Source organism: Hoplias malabaricus, chromosome 4 (assembly GCF_029633855.1).
Source record: "Hoplias malabaricus isolate fHopMal1 chromosome 4, fHopMal1.hap1, whole genome shotgun sequence".
Taxonomy (NCBI): domain Eukaryota; kingdom Metazoa; phylum Chordata; class Actinopteri; order Characiformes; family Erythrinidae; genus Hoplias; species Hoplias malabaricus.
The window spans coordinates 69,466,918-69,489,638 of NC_089803.1; the positions used below are offsets into that span (position 1 = coordinate 69,466,918).

General features: G+C 45.3%; 1 protein-coding gene across 1 annotated transcript in view; it reads left to right on the top strand.

Annotated features, from left to right (window-relative positions):
• LOC136695083 (plexin-A4) overlaps positions 1–22,172 on the top strand; it is a 228,048-nt gene extending 205,876 nt beyond the window's left edge. The window contains exons 28-31 of the mRNA XM_066668896.1: positions 1,454–1,623; positions 13,399–13,611; positions 17,099–17,249; positions 18,454–22,172. Of these exons, the coding sequence (XP_066524993.1) occupies positions 1,454–1,623; positions 13,399–13,611; positions 17,099–17,249; positions 18,454–18,549 (630 nt within the window). The 3' untranslated portion in view covers positions 18,550–22,172. The remainder of the gene's footprint in view (positions 1–1,453; positions 1,624–13,398; positions 13,612–17,098; positions 17,250–18,453) is intronic.
• The last annotated feature ends 549 nt before the right edge of the window (positions 22,173–22,721 follow it).

Genomic DNA, 22,721 nt, shown 5'->3' on the forward strand with positions numbered 1-22,721 from the left:
CTTGGCGAGTAATGATGATGTCAGCCATCACAAGGGATGACATCTATCAGAGCCCCCCACCTCCAGCCTGAACCACCCCCCCACACCCGACCCCATCTCCAGTCTCCTACCACCATCATCACAGCGACGCAGGAGCCAAGCAGGAAATATGTATTTTCATCCTCACTGGGTCCAGATAAGCTGTCAGGAATGTGGGACACAGCAGAATTACCGCCGTGATTGTCAGCTAACAGGGTTTTCTTTTTCCTTTTTCATTCCCTTCTCTCTCTCTCTATCCCTCTCATACTCCAGGTCCTCACTCAATCAAATCAGGATTTTATTTTCTCCACTAGTGCTCATCTGCAGAAGCTGCTACTAGACACAAGCCGGGTTTTCTGATTCCCTCTCTCCCTCTATCTCTTCTTTTCTCCCTATCTCCGTTCCTCTGTCTCTTTCTTTCTATCTTGGTTTTACTTTTCTCCTTGTCACTCTTACTCTCTCTTTCTCTCTCCCTGCTTCCTCTATCCTTCTTTCTGACACTTAATATTTTATATTTTTCACTCTCTCTATCTGCTCTCTCTCTCTTTCCCTTTGCTGTCTCTCTCTCTCTGTCTCTCTCCTTTATCTTTCTCTCTTTTCTCGCCGCCTGGCTGCCTATCAGTTCATCTAAGTGGATTATATTCTCTGTACTTCACGTCTCCTTAAAGTTGACAGCATTAAATCAAATTAGGGTCAGTGGTGCAGGGTGGGCTCTAATTCAGCCGCAAGAAGCAGCTTAAGCAGATTCGCCACCTGTTCCCAGATTGTATTATAAGTCAGGTTTCAAATACTCATTTCCCCACCGGAGAGGAGGTTTAAGGCCCTGGAGCTTTGCACGCTTACTGACAGTTAACACGCAGACGTTTGGACCGATAGCTTGGGTAGTCGGGGTAAATATGATGCCGTAAAAATGACCATGTTCTGGTTAGGCTCGTCTTGTTGTAGACTTTATTAAATATAGGTTATAAAAATAGATTCAACTGATCTTTTTTAAAGGGACTGGTTATAGTCATTGATGAACAGGCCTTGATCAGACAGGCAGCTCATAGCCACATTTGTAAGCGGATTATAAACTGATCTCTGAGTCAGATTTCATGTGAGTTGGTGTTTGTCTTCCCCCCTTCAGTGTACTCATCCCTGCGCTGTTACTATGACCACCAATGAGGCTGTGTGAACAAATATGACAGACGGACCATACAAATCAGATTTGGTCACCGGTAACTTGGACCCTTCTTAAAGGAACACTATGTGATTACCCTCTGAGCTGTAATTGGGAGAACAGAGCTTCTTTCTTTGCTACTCCAGGCTCAGCACTTTAGAAACCGCACTATGTGACTTGAGTAGGGTCCTCAAGGGCACTACAGCCATGGATTGAGGGAGGAGGACCGTATAGGCTCGTATGTTCACTCTTTCTCCCCTCTGTGTGGATCCACAGGGCACGCTGCAGAAGTTTGTAGACGACCTGTTTGAGACCATCTTCAGCACAGCACATAGAGGAAGTGCCCTCCCCCTCGCCATCAAGTACATGTTTGATTTCCTGGATGAGCAGGCGGACAAACACAGCATCCACGACCCACATGTCCGGCACACATGGAAGAGCAACTGGTGAGTGCCCACGCAGGCTCCTATGTATTGCATAATTATCTCTTGCACACACACACACATATTAGCATTCATACTATAGCTTCGTTAAAAAAAAAATCAGTTTTCCTCATACTCCAAATATAGGCAGTAATGTGACTGGATGTAGAGGTTCCCTAATACAGAGTATAACATCAATGGGACTTTTCACTCTGCATGTATCACTCCACTTTACAGATGTAACCATTCATTAAGCACTATGACTTGAGAGCGGGGTTGTAAAGTGGGGCTCTTCAGCAGCAAATTTGGGCTTCAGGTGTAAAAAAAATATGACGTACACAAAACAGCCAGCTGTGATAATGTAGACCTACACAAAGAAGCTGCCTGTGCTAGTGTAGACCTACACAAAGAAGCTGCCTGTGCTAGTGTAGACCTACACAAAGATGCCTGCACTAATGTAGACCTACACAAAGATGTCTGTGCTAATGTAGACCTATACAAAGATGTCTGTGCTAATGTAGACCTACACAAAGATGTCTGTGCTAATGTAGACCTATACAAAGATGTCTGTGCTAGTGTAGACCTACACAAAGATGTCTGTGCTAATGTAGACCTATACAAAGATGTCTGTGCTAATGTAGACCTACACAAAGAAGCTGTCTGTGCTAATGTAGACCTACACAAAGAAGCTGCCTGTGCTAGTGTAGACCTACACAAAGATGCCTGCACTAATGTAGACCTACACAAAGATGTCTGTGCTAATGTAAACCTACACAAAGATGTCTGTGCTAATGTAGACCTATACAAAGATGTCTGTGCTAATGTAGACCTACACAAAGAAGCTGTCTGTGCTAATGTAGACCTACACAAAGAAGCTGCCTGTGCTAGTGTAGACCTACACAAAGATGCCTGCGCTAATGTAGACCTACACAAAAAAGCTGTCTGCGCTAATGTAGACCTACACAAAGAAGCTGCCTGTGCTAGTTTAGACCTACACAAAGATGCCTGCACTAATGTAGACCTACACAAAGATGTCTGTGCTAATGTAAACCTACACAAAGATGTCTGTGCTAATGTAGACCTACACAAAGATGTCTGTGCTAATGTAGACCTACACAAAGCAAAGATGCCTGCACTAATGTAGACCTACACAAAGATGCCTGCGCTAATGTAGACCTACACAAAAAAGCTGTCTGCGCTGATGTAGACCTACACAAAGAAGCTGCCTGTGCTAGTGTAGACCTACACAAAGATGCCTGCACTAATGTAGACCTACACAAAGATGTTTGTGCTAATGTAAACCTACACAAAGATGTCTGTGCTAATGTAGACCTACACAAAGATGTCTGTGCTAATGTAGACCTATACAAAGATGTCTGTGCTAATGTAGACCTATACAAAGATGTCTGTGCTAATGTAGACCTACACAAAGAAGCTGTCTGTGCTAATGTAGACCTACACAAAGAAGCTGCCTGTGCTAGTGTAGACCTACACAAAGATGCCTACACTAATGTAGACCTACACAAAGATGTTTGTGCTAATGTAAACCTACACAAAGATGTCTGTGCTAATGTAGACCTACACAAAGATGTCTGTGCTAATGTAGACCTACACAAAGCAAAGATGCCTGCACTAATGTAGACCTACACAAAGATGTCTGTGCTAATGTAGACCTATACAAAGATGTCTGTGCTAATGTAGACCTACACAAAGAAGCTGTCTGTGCTAATGTAGACCTACACAAAGAAGCTGCCTGTGCTAGTGTAGACCTACACAAAGATGCCTGCACTAATGTAGACCTACACAAAGATGTCTGTGCTAATGTAGACCTACACAAAGATGTCTGTGCTAATGTAGACCTACACAAAGAAGCTGTCTGTGCTAATGTAGACCTACACAAAGAAGCTGTCTGCGCTAATGTAGACCTACACAAAGAAGCTGCCTGTGCTAATGTAGACCTACACAAAACAGCCACCTGTGCTAATGTAGACTTACACAAAGATGTCTGCGCTAATGTAGACCTACACAAAGAAGCAATCTGCGCTAATGTAGACCTACTCAAAGATGCCTGTGCTAATGCAGACCTACACAAAAAACAGCCACCTGTGTTAATGTAGACCTACACAAAGATGTCTGTGCTAATGTAGACCTATACAAAACAGCCACCTGTGCAAATGTAGACCTACACAAAACAGCCACCTGTGCTAATGTAGACTTACACAAAGATGTCTGTGCTAATGTAGACCTATACAAAACAGCCACCTGTGCTAATGTAGACCTACACAAAGAAGCTGTCTGTGCTAATGTAGACCTACACAAAACAGCCACCTCTGTTAATGTAGACCTACACAAAGATGTATGCGCTAATGTAGACCTTTACAAAACAGCCACCTGTGCTAATGTAGAATTACACAAAGATGTATGCGCTAATGTAGACCTTTACAAAACAGCCACCTGTGCTAATGTAGACTTACACAAAGATGTCTGCGCTAATGTAGACCTACACAAAACAGCATCCTGTACTAATGTAGACCTACACCAAACAGCCACCTCTGCTAATGTAGACCTATACAAAGAAGCTGTCTGTGCTAATGTAGACCTCCACAAATATGTCTGCACTAATGTAGACCTACACCAAACAGCCACCTCTGCTAATGTAGATTTACACAAAGATGTCTGCGCTAATGTAGACCTACACAGAGAAGCTGTCTGCACTAATGTAGACCCACATAAAGCAGCCACCTGCACTAGTATAGATCTAAACAAACAGCTGCCTGCGATGATTTTATTAATGTACATGTAGGTGATCTGCAGCTTATTTAGCACTGCTGTACAGTGATGTGAATGTGATTGTGATTGCTGAAGCACTACGTGTGTTATGAAGAACTACGCTGGTGGTTTCACATCGCTAACGTGTAGGATTTACGCTTCCATTTAATCAAACATCAGATACTCCATATTTCTTACTGATCAGCTCCATTTGGAGTGAGAGGGAAAAGTGTACTGTAGATTTCCACCAAAATATCACTTTACATCAGATCATGGACAAGTTCACAGATCAAGCTCAGAAACCATGACACCCTGACATCCCTACTGTCACCATGGTGATGAGCCGGAGGCAAATGAATAACACCTGCCTCCCAGTGAATATCACCTCATCATGTTCTGTCTCATGGGAACGTGGGGAGGGGTGTGTGTGCAGGTAAAAGAGCAGGGGAGAGGTGTGTGTGTGGATGAGAAACGAAAGCTCGGTGTAAGAGTGGTAATCCGTCATTAACCTCTACCCTACACCAGTGCCCCATCGTGCATTACTCAGGACCATGTGGGCTGTAGGAGGTCTGAAACTGATGTGTGGGTGGGCTAGAGGGAGGAGGATGGAGTCTATTTGCTCAGGTATATGGACCTAATTTTTCCCTGTCTACCCTTCAGTGCCTTATTAGGCCATTTGTGAGCATCTTAAGCGTTTCCAAAGAGCGCAGAGGGCGGTGCTTAGATTAGACGTTAATGGAATCAGTCTTGCAAAAGAAAAGGCAAAATGTTAAATAGTCATTTTTCACCACGAACACCCAGCGCACATCGGCCTAATGCTGGCCTTGCGTCATTGCTTTTTATTGTGTGTGGGAGTGCGTCTTCCTCAAGACTAATATTCTTCTGAGCTGTTTTTTGCTGACGGCTAATGTCTCTCGCAGCGAAGGGAAAAGCTCTGTGTTTAGTCGCTGTGCAAAAATATAAACAACAGACTCAGCGTCATCTTCAGAGTGAACTCTGCTGCTGAATGATTCCTGGGCTTGGACAGACCAAGCAGTGGACAAGGGCTCAAGCCTAGAGACATTTCTCCAATCAGAAATTGACCAGTCACTAAATAAATCAACTGTAAAAAAAACTGGTAACATCTACAGAGCTAAATGTAAGCCTGAAATATAAAAATACACCGATATTATATAAAAACGGAAGCATGAAATGCAACGGCACGCTCTGGAGCATCTGCACATGAGCCTAAGGGTCACCAAGCCCAAAGCCGAATGTTGGCTAGAAGGGTATAAAACCTGCCAGCACTGTTGGAGCAGTGGAACCGTCTTCTCCACAGAGAAAACACTACCCTGCCCTCCTCTAGATGTTAAGTAGTGCAGTTTGTGCAGTGCTGAGCCTGGAGTAGCAACGACAGAGGCTCTGTTCTCCTTATTACAGCTCAGCGGAGCATCACAGTGATTCAGAAGCTGTAATTTTAAGGTACACGTCCTACCTACTGCTGCTTTAACAGATGTCTTAGGTTTATTTCAGTTACTGAATAATTTATAGCAGTCTTTTCCATTTTAAATGCAGCTTATGGGTTTAATCCTACATTCACAGTGGCTGAAATTCCTTGTGGACAGTGCCGTGCCTCTGGGCATGGAGAGTGATGTGAATATTTCTACCTGCTCTAATTCTACACTTACGTATGCTTCAAGAAGAGAATAAAAGTCCTCACCCTCCCAGGAGTTTTAATAAATGGATACATAAGAAATAAGTAAATACAAATAAAACAAACAAAACAAAAGTGTGGCCTGGTCAGGACAGGGGTCAGGACCTTTCAACCTGTTCTAAAACCTCCACTTTTAAAGGTTTGAAGCTTTTAATGGTCTTGGTTTCTATAAAGGCAATGTCTGCAGTTGTGGGGAACTGCAGGTCCCACTGGTTTGTTTACATTCAGAAGCTCTACGTCTTTTAAAGTGGTGTTGTTTGAATTACCACAAAAACTCATGTAGAACTCGAGTTGTTTAGGTTTGTAGCACTTTCTGTCTATGTTTACTTTCATGCAGTTAATACGTCAGTGTTACCCACCTATGGAGCAGGAATAGAGCCATTTTCTCATCTCGGTTCATGCTATTCAATGTTTGGAGGTCTCTCTTAGCTGTTTACTGTAGTAAGCCTAGCATGTCTGACGTGGGGCTTCGTAAAAACACAATACCAGTTTCCAACGCAAACAAACTGGAGAGCAGCAAATGTTCAGGAAACATTGCCTTTAAGGCCACTTTTATTAAAACAGGAATTGAGATTGAAGCCACGTTGTGTGCAGATGTTCCCTATTGAGTTTATACGTATCCTGCGGAGCCCTCCAGACAGTCTGCATGGCATCAGTTAATTTACTGAAAGTGTAGCATATTGCTGCACACTCGACTTCAGCTATATTTCAAAAAAAATATTCCCGATACCTCTTCATATTTCCCACAGGACTAAGCCATTACAGAAGATTAAAGTGTTTGTTTATTTATTAAGGGTGAAACTGCAGCCGCATACATTTCACTTCCTGTTCCCTGGAGATGATGTGTATGCGCCCGGAGGCTCTGACTGATCGACAGCGAAGAACATCACCGCATACGTCGCTCTGTTGCTGCTAATATCTCTCTGATTGCAATTATATTATCCCCTCTTTTCTTAGATGAGCTTTTGTTCAGCTGCGATTTGGAAAGATGGTGTGTGGGGGTTTGAGCTGCTGTCCACACTGCGTCCACTTCACTGCAGTGTCCTTTCGTCTTCCCTCTTTTATTTCTCCTTTCTCTTTTTTTTTGCTGTCTATGACAAAAACAGAGCTGCCCGGAAAATTAATGAGCACACTGCAAATAGAGAGAACGCTGAGACACAAACACTCCTACACACACACACACACACACACACACACACACACACACACACATAGACTTCTATCCCTAAACCTAAGCCTATCCCTAACATCGTCAAGGGGACGTGATATTTGTCCTCATAAGGACAACAGATCCTCACAGTGTAAACTGATTTTTGTCCCCACAATGTGATGAATATCTAGACCACACACACACACACACACACACACACACACACAGCCCAACCTGGAGCATTTCCATTCACTTTAGTGCAAATAGGCCGGGCAATAAAGCAGGCCTGTATATGTTTATTGTTTCAGACAGGCACAAAGGTGCAGGGCAGCGGGCAGATACACACAAGCCAATATGAGCCGTGTCAGCAAAGTGCCTTCAGCTCACCCTCGTTCACACACACGAGCAGGGAGCCTTTGTTTCCTCTGTTTAAACTCCTGCTTTCTCATTCGCTGAGCATGCTCCTACATGGAGAAAGTCTTTTCCCCGCCTTGCTTTGCAGATGTTCCTGCTTTTCAGGAGCAAAATCGAAGACACAGAGTGGCTCAGGAACTGAATGGGGTGGATACATTCCAGGATAACAACTGAGAATTAAATAAAGTCCACCGCTGCTTTAACCTCTCCGCCCTGTTGCTTTCCTCACACTCAGAGCCTGGTGCCCTTAGGTGGGTGCCACTTCTGTAAAATGCTTCTCCAGCAGAGGTGCTCGCCAGTGCCCCCTGTGAGGATTTAGTGTACCGCACTCTTTCCCACAATCCCCTGGCATTCACTGAAGTCTCACATGTAAAACTATTCAAAATATAAAAGTGACTTTGAAACCTGAGTGTGTCCCAGTGCTGTTTTCAAGCTTCCAACCTCTTGAACTCTCATGAGAGTTCAGAGAGCCCCAGGGCTTAGGGCGAGAATAGTGACAGGGTCAGAGTCACTGGATAAATTCATGGACCGAATGTGTAGGCACTTCCTGAACCTTGCTTATTTCTGTCTGAAAAACTGTACAGATGTCTGAGACTCTCCATTCTGTTCTCAACCCTGTCACTGCCCTTGTGGTTTCATTAGCACTTTCTGATGCTGCTTAAAAGTGTGAACCAGACAGCTGCTAAGAAGTTTAACTTTGTGCCGCCTTGTAGGCTCACTTTACTGAGCCCAGTTAAAATCTCACTTAGACGGATTTAAGGTTGATGCAGGAATAAGTAGCAGAGCTCCAGGAGCTCCACACTTAGTTACTCCCAACCTGAAATATTTAGGTCTACTGTGTAGAATCAGAGTAAAGCCGTGCTACAGAAATGAGCACAGCGAAGATACTAGTTTATAAAGGGGGTTTAATTAACATTAATTTGTGATTCTGGGGCCCAAGTACAGAGATTTTGGGTTGCCCCGCCCCCTCTTCTAGACTGGCGTTTATGTGAGAGTGCAAAGACAAGTTTAAACACAGCAAAACACATACAATGAGCGCAAAGAAATAAGAGCATAGAGTAATAACGGAGAAGAATGAAAATGGAGAAGAAAGAGAACTGAGCAAAAACAGTTAAAACCAGAGCTCCAGTTCCTCGCTCCTCACTGATGTGCAATCGTGTCATAGGTTAACATTCATTATCTGTAACCGCTTATCCAGTTCAGGATCGCGGTGGGTCCAGAGCCTACCTGGAATCATTGGGCGCAAGGCGGGAACACACCCTGGAGGGGGCGCCAGTCCTTTGGACTTGCCAATCCACCTACCAATGTGTGTTTTTGGATCGTGGGAGGAAACCCACGCAGACACAGAGAGAACACACCACACTCCTCACAGACAGTCACCCGGTGGAAACCCACGCAGACACAGAGAGAACACACCACACTCCTCACAGACAGTCACCCGGAGGAAACCCATGCAGACACAGGCAAATCGAACCCACAACCTCCAGGTCCCTGGAGCTGTGTGACTGCGACACCTACCTGCTGCGCCACCGTGCCCCATAGGTTAACAGCAAGTGGCTAATGATCATTTAAAGGAATTTAAAGGTGGGTCACAGATGTTTAAGACCCAGAACTGTGTGTTTGCTAATGTTAGCTAAGTATAATTTTAGTCATTAGTGCAGCTAGATCACAGCAAACAGTGAATAAACCATGGTTATGTATTTAATGTATTTAATGAAATTATAATGAAGACAGTAACACTATACGCAAAATCACTCCACGAAAAATAGTGCCCCACAAAACGACACTGTGCTTTGTGTCTGAATCTGGACCTCTCAAAAAGCCAGTGAGTGTGTTCAGCGCCCATGTCCCTGTGTGTGTCAGTTCACTGGGGTCTTCTTTGGAAAAGTGGAGCTTGAGGACCGTGACACTCGTTGGGTTTATGGTACACTTTGAGTTTAAGGATGTTACCTGTAGAAACTTGAAGGTTTATTTTCAGGTGGAAAGGGTTTTACCAGCTTATGCCTCTGTGTGGGAAATGCGATTAGACTTGGTCCGCAGCCAGAACTTCTTACAGTAAATGGATTGTGTTTGGGTATTTTAGGTTTTAGAATGAATGCCCATTTATTGTTAATCTTCCCGTTTAATCTCGGTGCTGTTTATTGTATTTGACAGATACGAATGCCTGTCCTTGTCTTGGTTCCTTTTCGTCGCAGAAAGACATCTGTGGCGCTTTTATTAACCTTGTTAACCAATACTTAATCTCATCTAACCATCACTCTGACGTTAACGGCTAAAGGCTCGATATGAGAGGGTCGGTTCTGTCTGGGCATGTCGGATCCAACCTGATGTCTCATATTATTTTTATATCTGTGTCATCCTGAGCTTTGGTGAAATCCGTACGGATGTTTGGGAATTTTATTCCCGACAAAGCTGATTAACTTGTGACACCACACATCTGGTTATGTTTTGGCAGCAGTGCTTTTACCTCACCGTGCACATTCCCTGCTCCAGGGTCCTGGAGGGTGTGGGTTCGAGTCCTGCTCCGGGTGACTGTCTGTGAGGAGTGTGGTGTGTTCTCCAGTTCTCCGGGTGCTCCGGGTTCCTCCCACAGTCCAAAAACACACGTTGGTAGGTGGATAGGTGACTCAAAAGTGTCCAGTTAATATTAATATAATCGAGTGATCTCACTCCTCACACTCCTCACAGACAGTCACCTGGAGGAAACCCACACAGACACAGGGAAAACACACCACGCTCCTCATAGACAGTCACCTGGAGGAAACCCACACAGACACAGGGAAAACACACCACGCTCCTCATAGACAGTCATCCGGAGGAAACCCACACAGACACAAGGAGAACACACCACACTCCTCACTGACAGTCACCCGGAGGAAACCCACACAGACACAGGGAGAACACACTGCACTACTCACTGACAGTCACCCGGAGGAAACCCACGCAGACACAGGGAGAACACACCACACTCCTCACAGACAGTCACCCGGAGGAAACCCACGCAGACACAGGGAGAACACACTACTCACAGACAGTCACCCGGAGGAAACCCACACAGACACAGGGAGAACACACCACACTCCTCACAGACAGTCACCCGGAGGAAACCCACGCAGACACAGGGAAAACACACCACACTACTCACTGACAGTCACCCGGAGGAAACCCACGCAGACACAGGGAGAACATACCACACTACTCACTGACAGTCACCCGGAGGAAACCCACGCAGACACAGGGAGAACACACCACACTCCTCACAGACAGTCACCTGGAGGAAACCTACACAGACACAGGGAGAACACACCACACTCCTCACAGACAGTCACCTGGAGCGGGAATCGAACCCACAACCTCCAGGCCCCCGGAGCTGTGTGACTGCGACACCTATCTGCTGAGCCACCGTGCCGCCCAGTGTATTATTCATACGAATTAATTACTGCAGTTAAAAACACTCAGGAGTGATTATTAATATATAAGTCTCCTGTTTCATGTCCATATTTTTCTGAACAAAAGTGAATAAAATTGCTGCACTGGCCCTGAAGACGCTGTAGTATTTTCCATCCACAGATTTGTGTGACCTCAGGTTTTAAAGAGCACTCAGAGACTTTAGTTGGTCTCGTGCAAATTAAATATGTGCGCACTTAGACTCGCCCTGTTCACACTCAGCTTTGTGCTGCCAGCCTTCAGAATATCAGTGCTCCCGCATGAGTTTTTCTCATGTACAATTCTGCATATTCACTGCACTTTAATATTTTTGTCTCTGCTCCTCAGTCTGTGGATGTTGAAAAGGTTGGAGAGGTGGGCGTGTTCACTGCGCTCTTTTCAATCAATGGAATATGAAGAGCAGCAATAACTCCACTGTTCAATATCGTTAACCCTTTCTGATTGGCTGACATGAGTGTCTCCCATGTTAGAGGTATTCAGGGGGTTGAAATCTGCAGTCTGTAACCTCACCACCAGGTGCCACTAAACTTGCACCTTTCACATTTGAAATGCCTAATTGATTAATTCTTAATGAGTTGTTTCAACAAACGCTGTCAAATAGCGTTATGTTTGTCCTCTCACTGAGTTCATAATGTTCTCATGGGTGGGGTTAGCATAACTTAAAAGGTAGGTACTTTTTCACAGGCCAACTTTGTCCTGCAGGCAGCTCTTTGCACAGCCCTAAAGTGAATGTATAAGTCTGTAGATCATAGTCCAATAGAAGAACAATAATAACAAAGAATTATACTTAAATATTTAAGTCGTATTCACGTGTAAAATGGTGTCAGTAGACACAAGTCACTCAGGCTTTCAACATTCATTCTCACTTCCATGTCCATTTATTCATTCATTCATTCATTCTCTGTATCCCTTATCCAGTTCAGGGTCGCGGTGGGTCCAGAGTCTACCTGGAATCATTGGGCGCAAGGCAGGAATACACCCTGGAGTGGGCGCCAGTCCTTCACAGGGCAACACACACACACACACACATTCACTCACACCTACGGACACTTTTGAGTCGCCAATCCACCTACCAACGTGTGTACCAACGAGTGTGGGAGGAAACCGGAGCACCCGGGGGACACCCACACAGACACAGGGAGAACACACCACACTCCTCACAGACAGTCACCCGGAGGAAACCCACACAGACACAGGGAGAACACACCACACTCCTCACAGACAGTCACCCGGAGGAAACCCACGCAGAAACAGGGAGAACACGCCACACTCCTCACAGACCGTCACCCGGAGGAAACCCACGCAGACACAGGGAGGACACACCACACTCCTCACAGACAGTCACCCGGAGGAAACCCACGCAGACACAGGGAGAACACACCACACTCCTCACAGACAGTCACCCGGAGGAAACCCACACAGACACAGGGAGAACACACCACACTCCTCACAGACAGTCACCCGGAGGAAACCCACGCAGACACAGGGAGAACACGCCACACTCCTCACAGACAGTCACACGGAGCGGGTATCGAACCCACAACCTCCAGGTCCCTAGAGCTGTGTGACTGTGACACCTACCTGCTGCCCCACCGTGCCGCCCTCAGTTCAATTTTGTTTATATTTATATAGTTTTACAACAAATGTCATCAAAAAAAAGCAGCTTTACAGAGATCTGCATCTACAGGAAAGTACAACAAATAACAACAAAACAGCAATAAAATGGAACAGATCTGAGAGATATAATGAAAAGCCATGGTCTATATTCATCTCCCTGTCTCTAAGTGTGTGTGTCTTTTTTACTCTCTGTGGTTTGTGCCTTGGTGAAGACCGTGTCCTAAGTCACTGGTTGCACGTTCATTCCCCTAGTTTTAATTATGTTTCCTAAAGCCAGATGCCTGTGAGATGTCTGCGTTGAACAGAATGTGTGTTTACTCTGTACAGAGCCGATTTAGCGCTTACTTCAGATCTTTGCGTCCTGTAAGTGCTGCATATACAACATGTAGATCACAGCATCTGCAAAGTGTGTGATACCGGGTAGAGGTCATTATCAGTTTTATTTTACTGAGTACATACTGCCCCCCAGTGGAGTAACCCTCGCATCAGTACATTATTGAGTTAAAGCTGTTGCTTTCTCTTTTTCAGCTCGTGTTTATAATGGAATCTGTCTCGACTGGATAATTACTTTCATTGGTAACAGGGCTGTTGTTCTGATCACAGTCGCCTGCTGCTGGCTTCATAATAATAATTACAGCTCTGACAGTGTTGTAGATTAACTGTAATATGATTTAATGTAACTAATGTCCCTCGTTCTCTCTTTTCTCAGCCTACCTCTGAGGTTCTGGGTGAACGTGATTAAGAATCCCCAGTTCGTCTTCGACATTCATAAGAGCAGCATCACAGATGCGTGTTTGTCTGTGGTGGCGCAGACTTTCATGGACTCCTGCTCTACATCTGAGCATCGCCTGGGCAAAGACTCGCCCTCCAACAAGCTGCTGTATGCCAAGGACATCCCCAGCTACAAGAGCTGGGTGGAGAGGTGAGTGGAGACCTGTTTCTTAAGCCAAACCCTAACCTTTTCACTATCCGAATAAAACAAGGTTAACCTCATCTAACAGAATCTGAAGGGCACTCCTTTCTGCTTAATTTATTTCACAGTCTTTGGAGGATTTAAGGTCTACATGGGTCTCACTGCAGGAAGGAACAGAGGCAGAAACTCTGAATGTGTCTGTAGTGTAACTGTATGTAAGAGTAAAAGGCTGTAACATGTATCCATCAGTATTTCAGTGAGCTGTAACATCAAAGATGAAGAAATATTTCCTCTAATGAACCATCAAAGAGCTCAGAGCTGTGATTTGGGAGATCCATTCTGATGAGGCTTCGTTTTGTCCGCTCTGAGGTCCGTAACTAAACGGGAAGAGCTAGACTTTAGTGTGAAATATCAGCATCATTATCAACAACACGTGCAGCAGCACTTCAATGTGATGAATGTTTTTAAACACCTTACACCTCAATCTATACCTATCTGTACCTCCACCTGGAGATCACCTCCTTTTTTTAAAGAAAGCAGTGTTTATGTAAGAGACAGGTGTTCGTTTAGTGACAGAGTGGTGAACTATAGTAATATTTTTACCTGTGAAACTGTATTTACCAATTCTTCACTCTCATGAGTGCAGAACTTATGTGACAGTTTCATAACGGCTACCGACGAATAAGAGCGGAGATTAATAACTGGATAATGAGCCTGCGGGGGTAAGGGGTTAAACGGAAACTTACATTAAGAGTGTGTGTGTGTGTTGGGGTAGTGGGGTGCTGTGCTTCAGAGGATTAATGATGTGCTAAAAGACTATCCCTCATCAGGCTAATAGCACTTGTAGAGTGATTGGATTCTTAAAATTCAAGTGCTTTAATTGCAGTAAATGGCGGCTGTCAGAGGCTGCTGTATGGACTGCGGTGCAGCTGAGTGAGGAGGAGAGTCTAAGGTTCAGGACGGTTACGGGGAGAGGGAAAGCTGGGAGAAAAATGATGTGAGGGTTTGTACCTAATTGAAAAACGGTGAAAATGGATGGTGTTGTGCTGGCCTTAATACACACAGCGTGCGGCGCCGAGGCGGCCGTAACCCGAGAGAGTGAGCCGGAGTGCTCTGTAATTTGTTCAAATGAGACTTTTATTATGTTTGTTTGGTGGGGGCAGTGTTTAATAAAAGATGGAGGTTACTGCAGCGCTGGGAAGTGTTTGTTCGGGGCTGCTTTGGCCCTGGGAAATTTTTTGCACAATTGTAAAAGGAGGAGGGAGCGAGGGATGGATGGAGGGTAGTGTCTGAATGGTGGGCTGAGTGCATTGTTCATGCTGCTGTGTGATCTGATCACACGCAGGTACACGCCAGCCATGTTTTTTCTGTGCTTTCCAGAAGAACCGTCCACTGGGGGTTGCTTAAAATGCTTTATAAAATATTTACACGTTGCTTTGTTTATTTTTATTCAGGGCCACAATGAACGAGGCCCCTCCGCAGTGGCTGATGGGAATAAACAGGCTGCTTCTTTGTTTATTTATTTGTTTGTTTTTAACTGAAATCAATCCCATGCCTTCGCACATATTTCGTAGAAAGCCCTGTCGCTGTAATTTCAGCAGCAGTGGGTAAATGACCGCTTTGATTGCCTCAGTGTGGAGCGTGACTGCTTTGGCAGTGTCCGGCCGATTGGGACTGGCACAAATAACACGAGGGTGACTCCAGCCAATGGACGATGAAAACAATGAAGAAGTAGCTGTTACGCCACACAGGCTCATTCATACCGAGGATTTGTCTGGCCTTTTGTCCAGAGGAGGAGAGAGACGACCAGAGAGAGAGACTTTACTGGACTGAGTGTCCTTCCGGCCATAGCAACACATTTTAATGTATTTTCACTGACCATAGCTCCACTGACCTGTTGGTGCATATGTTGTTCTGCATACTTTCTTAGTTACCACCCTATTCTTCAATATTAAGAGCCCTCACAGGACCCCCACGGAGCAGCTATAGTTTGGGTGGTGGATCAGACACAGCACTGGTGCCAGAGATTGTCTTTAAAGAGATTTCACACGGAGCGCAAAGTCACATTAATAACTTTTCATAACCAGTGTTTATTTGAGTGCTATCTGTGTGCAGAAGGATCACCTGCGCTGAACAAACTGGGGAAGTGCAGCTCTAAGAGTTCATTTGTTTCCTGATGATGGTAAAGGTCTTGCGTGGGAGGGATTCAGTAAAATCCCTGTACAATCCTGTGACTGATGCAGAGAGACAGTGTCAGTGTTTGTCTGTCAAGCTTCAAGATGTGTACCATGCCCATAAATATACACTCACGCTCTATAAAAACAGGGTGAGGTTTTAAAGTTCCTGAGTTTTTCATTATTTTAATGGCCTCCGTATCCGTTTTAAAAGCTTCGAACTGTGTCTTTGCCCAGGAAAAACCTTTGAACTCTTTGAGGGATGGGAATGTTTAACTTAAAGGGGACATATTATGGAAAAAATACACTTTCCCACATATTATATAAATGCCACATGTCCCAAAACAGGCCTGGTGTACTTCTGGCAAACTGGATATGAGACAAACACTGACGGCTAGAGAGGTGTGGCCCTAAACTCGTGTGGCGAGCAGGAGCAGTCCGCTCATGTGCCATCGTTCATACAGCAAGTGAGCCATGAATATGAGGGATGTGGACCAGGCGAGGGTCAAAATGTTGATTTAAATGTTCAGGAACTGGAACATGGTTAATGTTAACCGAGCCCTCACATACAACGTTCATATTCCTTTATTCCTGGTATTGTAGTCAGTGACTGCTGTACTGCATCGTATCCACCGGGGGTGCAGAGTGGAGTCTGTCCTGTGCCCTGTCTCTCTCTGTCTGATTCTCGTGTTGAACACTCTTTCTTCCTGCACTGCCAGTGTCCCCGTGGCACACTGCAGCATCACACCTGACACTCAAGGTGGTCACGGGGGTCCGGCGTGCCCTGACTCTGAAACACACACACACACACACACACGATGAGGTGTCCACAAGCTGGCAGAGTGCAGGAATTAAAAATGTAAATGGCCTGCCTTAATTAAAGAGTTGACGGTGACACTGCAGCTGCTGCTGACAGTGACTGATTGCTCTGAGCCTCCTGAAGACAGAAGGGTGTGTGTGTTTACGTGCACACTTGCATTAAACACAGTTTAGGTATTCCTGGCATCCTATAGGTTTGCTGATGCCTCTAGAGCAGCTTTTTTCAAGGGCATCAGCTCATTAAGAGTCGCTGCTGCTCGCTGCCTGCCGAAGCTGCGCAGTCAGGGAAAGTAAATGTAAGATTGATTCTTAGGGTCAAGACAGCTGTCACTCAAACTCCCTGCGGCTCCCTGGAAGGCATTGGCCTTAAAGCGTGGCCAGAAGAAGTGGGATGTTACATTAATTGATTGGTAAAAGTGAACGTACAGGAAGAGTCACCTTTCTGCCTGCAGCTGTACCCGCAGTGGTCTAATCAATGACTCTGTGTTTGTGTTTTCTCACAGGTACTACTCAGACATCAATAAGATGCCTGCCATCAGCGACCAGGATATGAACGCTTACCTGGCCGAGCAGTCCCGTATGCACATGAACGAGTTCAACACCATGAGCTCCCTCAGCGAGATCTACTCCTACGTGGGAAAATATGCAGAGGAGGTACGAACCATATGGTGCAGAGACAAACTCCAGAGACTTTAAATCCACGCTTACAGACAAAACAGATAGGGTTTGGATTCATAGAGCGTGTTAATTAGCGATGTCAAAGAGTAACTCAATCCTAAGACCTTCATCTTCATGATCTTGTTTTGTGATAATTACATAAACCACTCTCTCTTAATTATACACACGATAAGACTGAAATATCCTGTGTCAGTCTATTAGAGCTTTACGCAGGGCTTAGCCCACTACTATCAACCACAACATCAATAGGTCTTCTCAGGGGTCGTCAGGTAGACACCTCCCTTTGTCTGTGTTTCACTGAATTAAGATCACAAGAGTGTGCTCTTATATGTAGAGCACAGCTGTACCAGCCCCTACTGGCACCGTTAATGCAGGCACTTTGCCACCGGTTTGTAAACCATTTTTAATATGTAAAACGTGTTTCCAAACAGCGCCCCCTCAGGTTCACGTCTGCTATAGCGCCTGATGATGTCTCCATAGCATGTGAAATGACAAAGCACACTAGGCAAATTAGAAACAAGTGTTCAGGCCCTTGTCCCTGCCCCCTGTTAATGTAGCATCCACTAGCTCGGTTTCTCACCACATTCAACCACACCGCACTGTAATTCTCCTTGTTGTGTGGGTGTATATCTGTATTTATGGAAACAAAATACCATGCTGCTATCTTCAGCGCTCCTTATAATATTCCCTCCCACTTCAGTGCATTATTCCAAGTCAGAAAGAAGCTAGAGGCTGACAGCACTTATGTTAAGGCTAGATTTATATGGTCTCTTGTGTGGTATCTCCCAGTTCTACTCTTCCTCTGACTTATGCACAAAAACATATCCTGACTTGTATGTCAAATGTCTTGAGGTATTCAGACTCTTATTACCTCTCTACTGTGCACTCAGCAACATCTCCAGTGCTGAATTAGCTCCTACAGGGCTTACTTGTGTCCAGTTGGACTTAAATGAGCACAGTAGGTATTAACCCAGCATTGGGGATTTGGCTCCATAGTTCCATAGGCTCAGCATGATTGCAGAATACCTCCAGACATTTCTGAAGAAAAGCAAGGTTTGCGAGATGTATATATATCTACATCTAACCATTTTTCCCACTTTGAGAAACTGCTGATGTAATGGGAGGAAAACAGCGTTGTGGTTCGTTGTTGCGTGACTGACGTGCCCTCTCCCTCCGGCAGATTGTGTGCGCGCTGGAGCAGGATGACGCTGCCAGGAAACAGAGACTGGCCTTCAAGCTGGAACAGGTGGTCGCCTTCATGAGCCTGGAGAGCTGAGGACCACGTCTCCCAGAGCGCACTGGGAGATCCTTCAGAAACCGAGCCGTGCCTGAGCGAATACCTGTCCATCGATCTCATCTCTTCAGTTTCCGCAAACGCCACTTCCTTTTATCTTCTCGACAAAAACACGAAAAACCCACCGACCAACCAAGGACCCGCATCGCATTAGCTCTGCTTCCTAGAAGAGTAGAGGAGGAGCCATGGAGCTGGAGATCGACTACTACATTACCCATGATGCAATGGTAGGGGATGGGGATTGGCTCCTGGCCCCTGGAGGAGAGGTGGTTGCCTGCAAAACCTCACGTCCTCCAACTCCTTCCCCTTAAAAAGAAAAGAAAAAGAACAAAAAATATATAAATTAACTCTTACATTTATGTTGCCTTCAAAATATAGCTGTTAAGCAAAGTGTTTCAGACCACAATGTTGGGTGTCGATTTTGTTCTGACTTTTAAGACTAGGGTAGTGTACGGCGCTACTGTAGAGTCCAGTCAATTGTAGTACCAAAACACAGAGAGAAAACACTGTTGGTACTGCGCGGTTAGCCGGACTGCTGCCCGAAAGGGTCATGGTGAAAAAAGCAAAACAAAACAAACAAACAAACAAAAAAACTTGAATCCCAAGAAGATTGTGTAGAGTTTACAAGACAGACGTCTCTATGTTCTACATATCTGAGTGCATTGGCGAAAGAACTGTTGCACTGCGAATGTGTCTCTATGCTGTCCTTTGGAAGAGGGGGGGGTGTTATGTGTGTTTAAACCACTAGGGTCCATAGTACGAGGAGAGTGGAGCTGTGCTTTTGGCCTCTCCTGACTCGTCCGGGACCTGACTGACTGTGAAACTTTGAGTGTAACTTTGTGGCGTTTCTGCCGGAGAACATTCTAGCATTCGTCCAGCTTTAGCACATTACTGAACTCAACCATCTCTTACCAAGACGAGCAGAGGAAAAGCCAAGGTTTGAGCGCCTCTGACTTAAGCACACACACCACACACACACACACACACACACACACACACACACACAGAGGTGTGAGTCTACAACAAGCAGAGACTCACCTCACCTCACTCTCTAAAAGCCTGGCCTGGCTTTTCTGAGTGAAGAAGAAGGTCATTCTCCTCTTAGTTATAAAAAAAAGCACATATTCTGTAGCTGCCTCAGATTCCTAAACTGGAGTGGAGCTAGTCACTCGTAGAAGATTGGATTGTTGCTCTGGGAAGAGATGAACATAGTTTGTGTGTGTGTGTTACTGAGAGAGAGAGAGAGAGAGAGAGAGAGAGAGAGAGAGAAAATGCAGTCAGTTGTTCACTGCCACAGAGTCTGCAATTACACAAAAAGACCAGAAAGATCCACGTGAAATTGGTCAGCGGAAAACCAAAGGAGCTTGATTTTTAAAAACAGAAAAAGATGAAGAAGAAAAGACAGGAGCAAACAACAAAGTGCAAAAGGCTAAGGAACAGAAAAACCACCGCCCCAGGTTCCAGACTGAAAACAGAAACAGAGATGACTACTGAAAGCAGAAAGGCAGCGTGTTCGGTATCTGACCTGACAGAACGCAGGGCACGCAACCAAAGGTCTCCAGCATCCGCCGTCTGCCATTTGATCTTCTAAGCAGCACAGAACCTCTAGCCCCCCCCCTCGCTGATGAGACTGAAGCAGTGTTCTTTGCACATGGTGGAGTCCCTGAGCAGAAAACCCTGACCCCGAGCGTAAGGGCTTGCTCCTGCTCAAGTGTACAGTCCGTTTGAGGCGTTCTTCTGACTTTGCCCTTTCCGAACACGTCCTGACGCTTCTACGTCTCCGGTACGCTTGCGGTTGTCTTTCTGGCTCAGTCTTAAAGCCTTTAAGTTTCCCCAGACCACAACCTCAACCGTCCAGAGACTCACAACTGCCGGCTGTAACCTCGACAAAGGGACAGACGCCCTCCAGCTGCCCTGTTGTCCTTTGTCCTTTCTTTTGCCTTGACCGAGTGCTCCGATGTGGTGATTTGAATGTGCGGAGACCAGCCGTGGTCCACCTTGGGTACTTTATTGGCTTTTTAAGCGCATGTACTTCAATTTAAACTTGGTTTTAAAAAAAATAGAAAAAAAAGAGGAAAACTGAGAAAAATAAGCCTTGCTAAATGATGATGTGGATGTGTTCTTTTCTTTCTTTTGCTTGGAAGAACAAAGATGGAATAAAGTGGACTGACATCTAAAAGCTGCACACTTCTGTTAAGGTGGAACCTTTATCCCGCTCACCCGCTCATCCTCATGTTTCGTGGAAGTGTTAAATAATAACGATGATAAGATTTTAAATTGATACCTTGAACAAATATAGTATATACCCTTGCATGTTGACCTATTTGGATGTTATGAAATGGAACTGCCTTGCAAAGCTTATATCTAATGCTACTAGGAATTTCTGAATAAAGAAAACCAAACCCTTCGTTTAGATGATCACGGATAGTTGGAACATCAGCGTCCATCTCTCATGCACAAACGTTGCAGGCCCTCAGGTAGATTCTCTTTCTATGAGTTGTCGAGCTGCAGTTGACCGCTTTCGTTCATGTTCATGTTGAACAAATGCACAATACCTTTGACTATAGCAGTACTTCACCGTTAAAACCAACCGGCGCAGAGAAGCTATGGCGAGATTCTCTCGAACGCACACCGAATGTGTCCGAGTTTGTTTGTTGTTTCAGACCCCGTCCCCACCTGAGAGTTTCCAGACCGGGCTTATCGTCCTCGACCTTCTTTTGCGTTCTGATTTCATGCTGATTGCTAACGGACGTTGTTATTTTGTTAGGTTTATTGTTACGGCAAGTGTAAATAGATTAGGTCCAGCTTCAAAAGGTCTAGCCAGGAAGTGAGACAGCGGTTTTCGTTCTGCTTAGTTTTCTTTTCTTTTGTTACTGTCTTACTGTTCTGAGCGCACTCCGAAGCGCTCTCGGGTGTCACGCCGAAACACACGGGGTATCATGAGGTAGATCTCGCACTCTGACTCACTTTGAGATTTGTAAAGCGCTGACCTCCTGAAATCAGAGGGAGAACGCTAACCCACTTCTGATCAAACTGCTCAAACACTGCAAGGCACTTTGAAGATTTGAATGTTGTGGACCTTTTTATTAAACGATTCTGTAGTCGACCATGGTGCCACGTGCTTTTCGGACCTTAGCGAGGTCTACTACTCAATCCACAGACTCCAAGGCTTTGCTGAAGTCTGTTGAGAAATTTGACGGTCTTTAGTGGTATCAGATTGTGCTTGTTAAAGAAAGTGAGCGTCCCCCAGATCCCTCCATGACCCTCCCCCTGTGTTCTGTGTTCTTGGAGTCCATCTTCCATGTACTGCCACGTGTCGTCCGGCAGGTCAGACCCTTCTGTCTGTTAAGGACCTGATAAAGCTTCCACCTTTAACGTTTTGTAAGAACTAAAAAAATGTCCTTCTAGCTCAGTGTTATAATAGCAGGTGTTTCAGAGACCCGTTAGAAAAGACTTTTAATATTTCCAGATCTGACGAGAGATAAAACCATTTATCCTGACAGGAGGAGGAGAGAGAGACGGGCAGAAAGGCAAGCTTCTCTAACTTTGTTATAATTAATTGTATACCTGTGTATGTAAATATAATGCATTCCTATTTTGCAGTCAAGGACAAAATACTATTTGTAATATAGAATAAACTTTATTATGAAAAATATGTGCCTTGGTGTGAGTTCTCTTTCTTCCTTTACCTTTGTAACATGCCAAAGTTTGTCCACCATTGTTTTTATTTAAAAGGGATTGCAGCAGGTAGGTGTCACAGTCACACAGCTCCAGGGACCTTTCCAGGGTTCGATTCCCGCTCCAGGTGACTGTCTGTGAGGAGTGTGGTGTGTTCTCCCTGTGTCTGCGTGGGTTTCCTCCGGGTGACTGTCTGTGAGGAGTGTGGTGTGTTCTCCCTGTGTCTGCGTGGGTTTCCTCCGGGTGACTGTCTGTGAGGAGTGTGGTGTGTTCTCCCTGTGTCTGCGTGGGTTTCCTCCGGGTGACTGTCTGTGAGGAGTGTGGTGTGTTCTCTCAGTGTCTGCGTGGGTTTCCTCCGGGTGACTGTCTGTGAGGAGTGTGGTGTGTTCTCCCTGTGTCTGCGTGCATTTCCTCCGGGTGACTGTCTGTGAGGAGTGTGGTGTGTTCTCCCTGTGTCTGCGTGAGTTTCCTCCGGG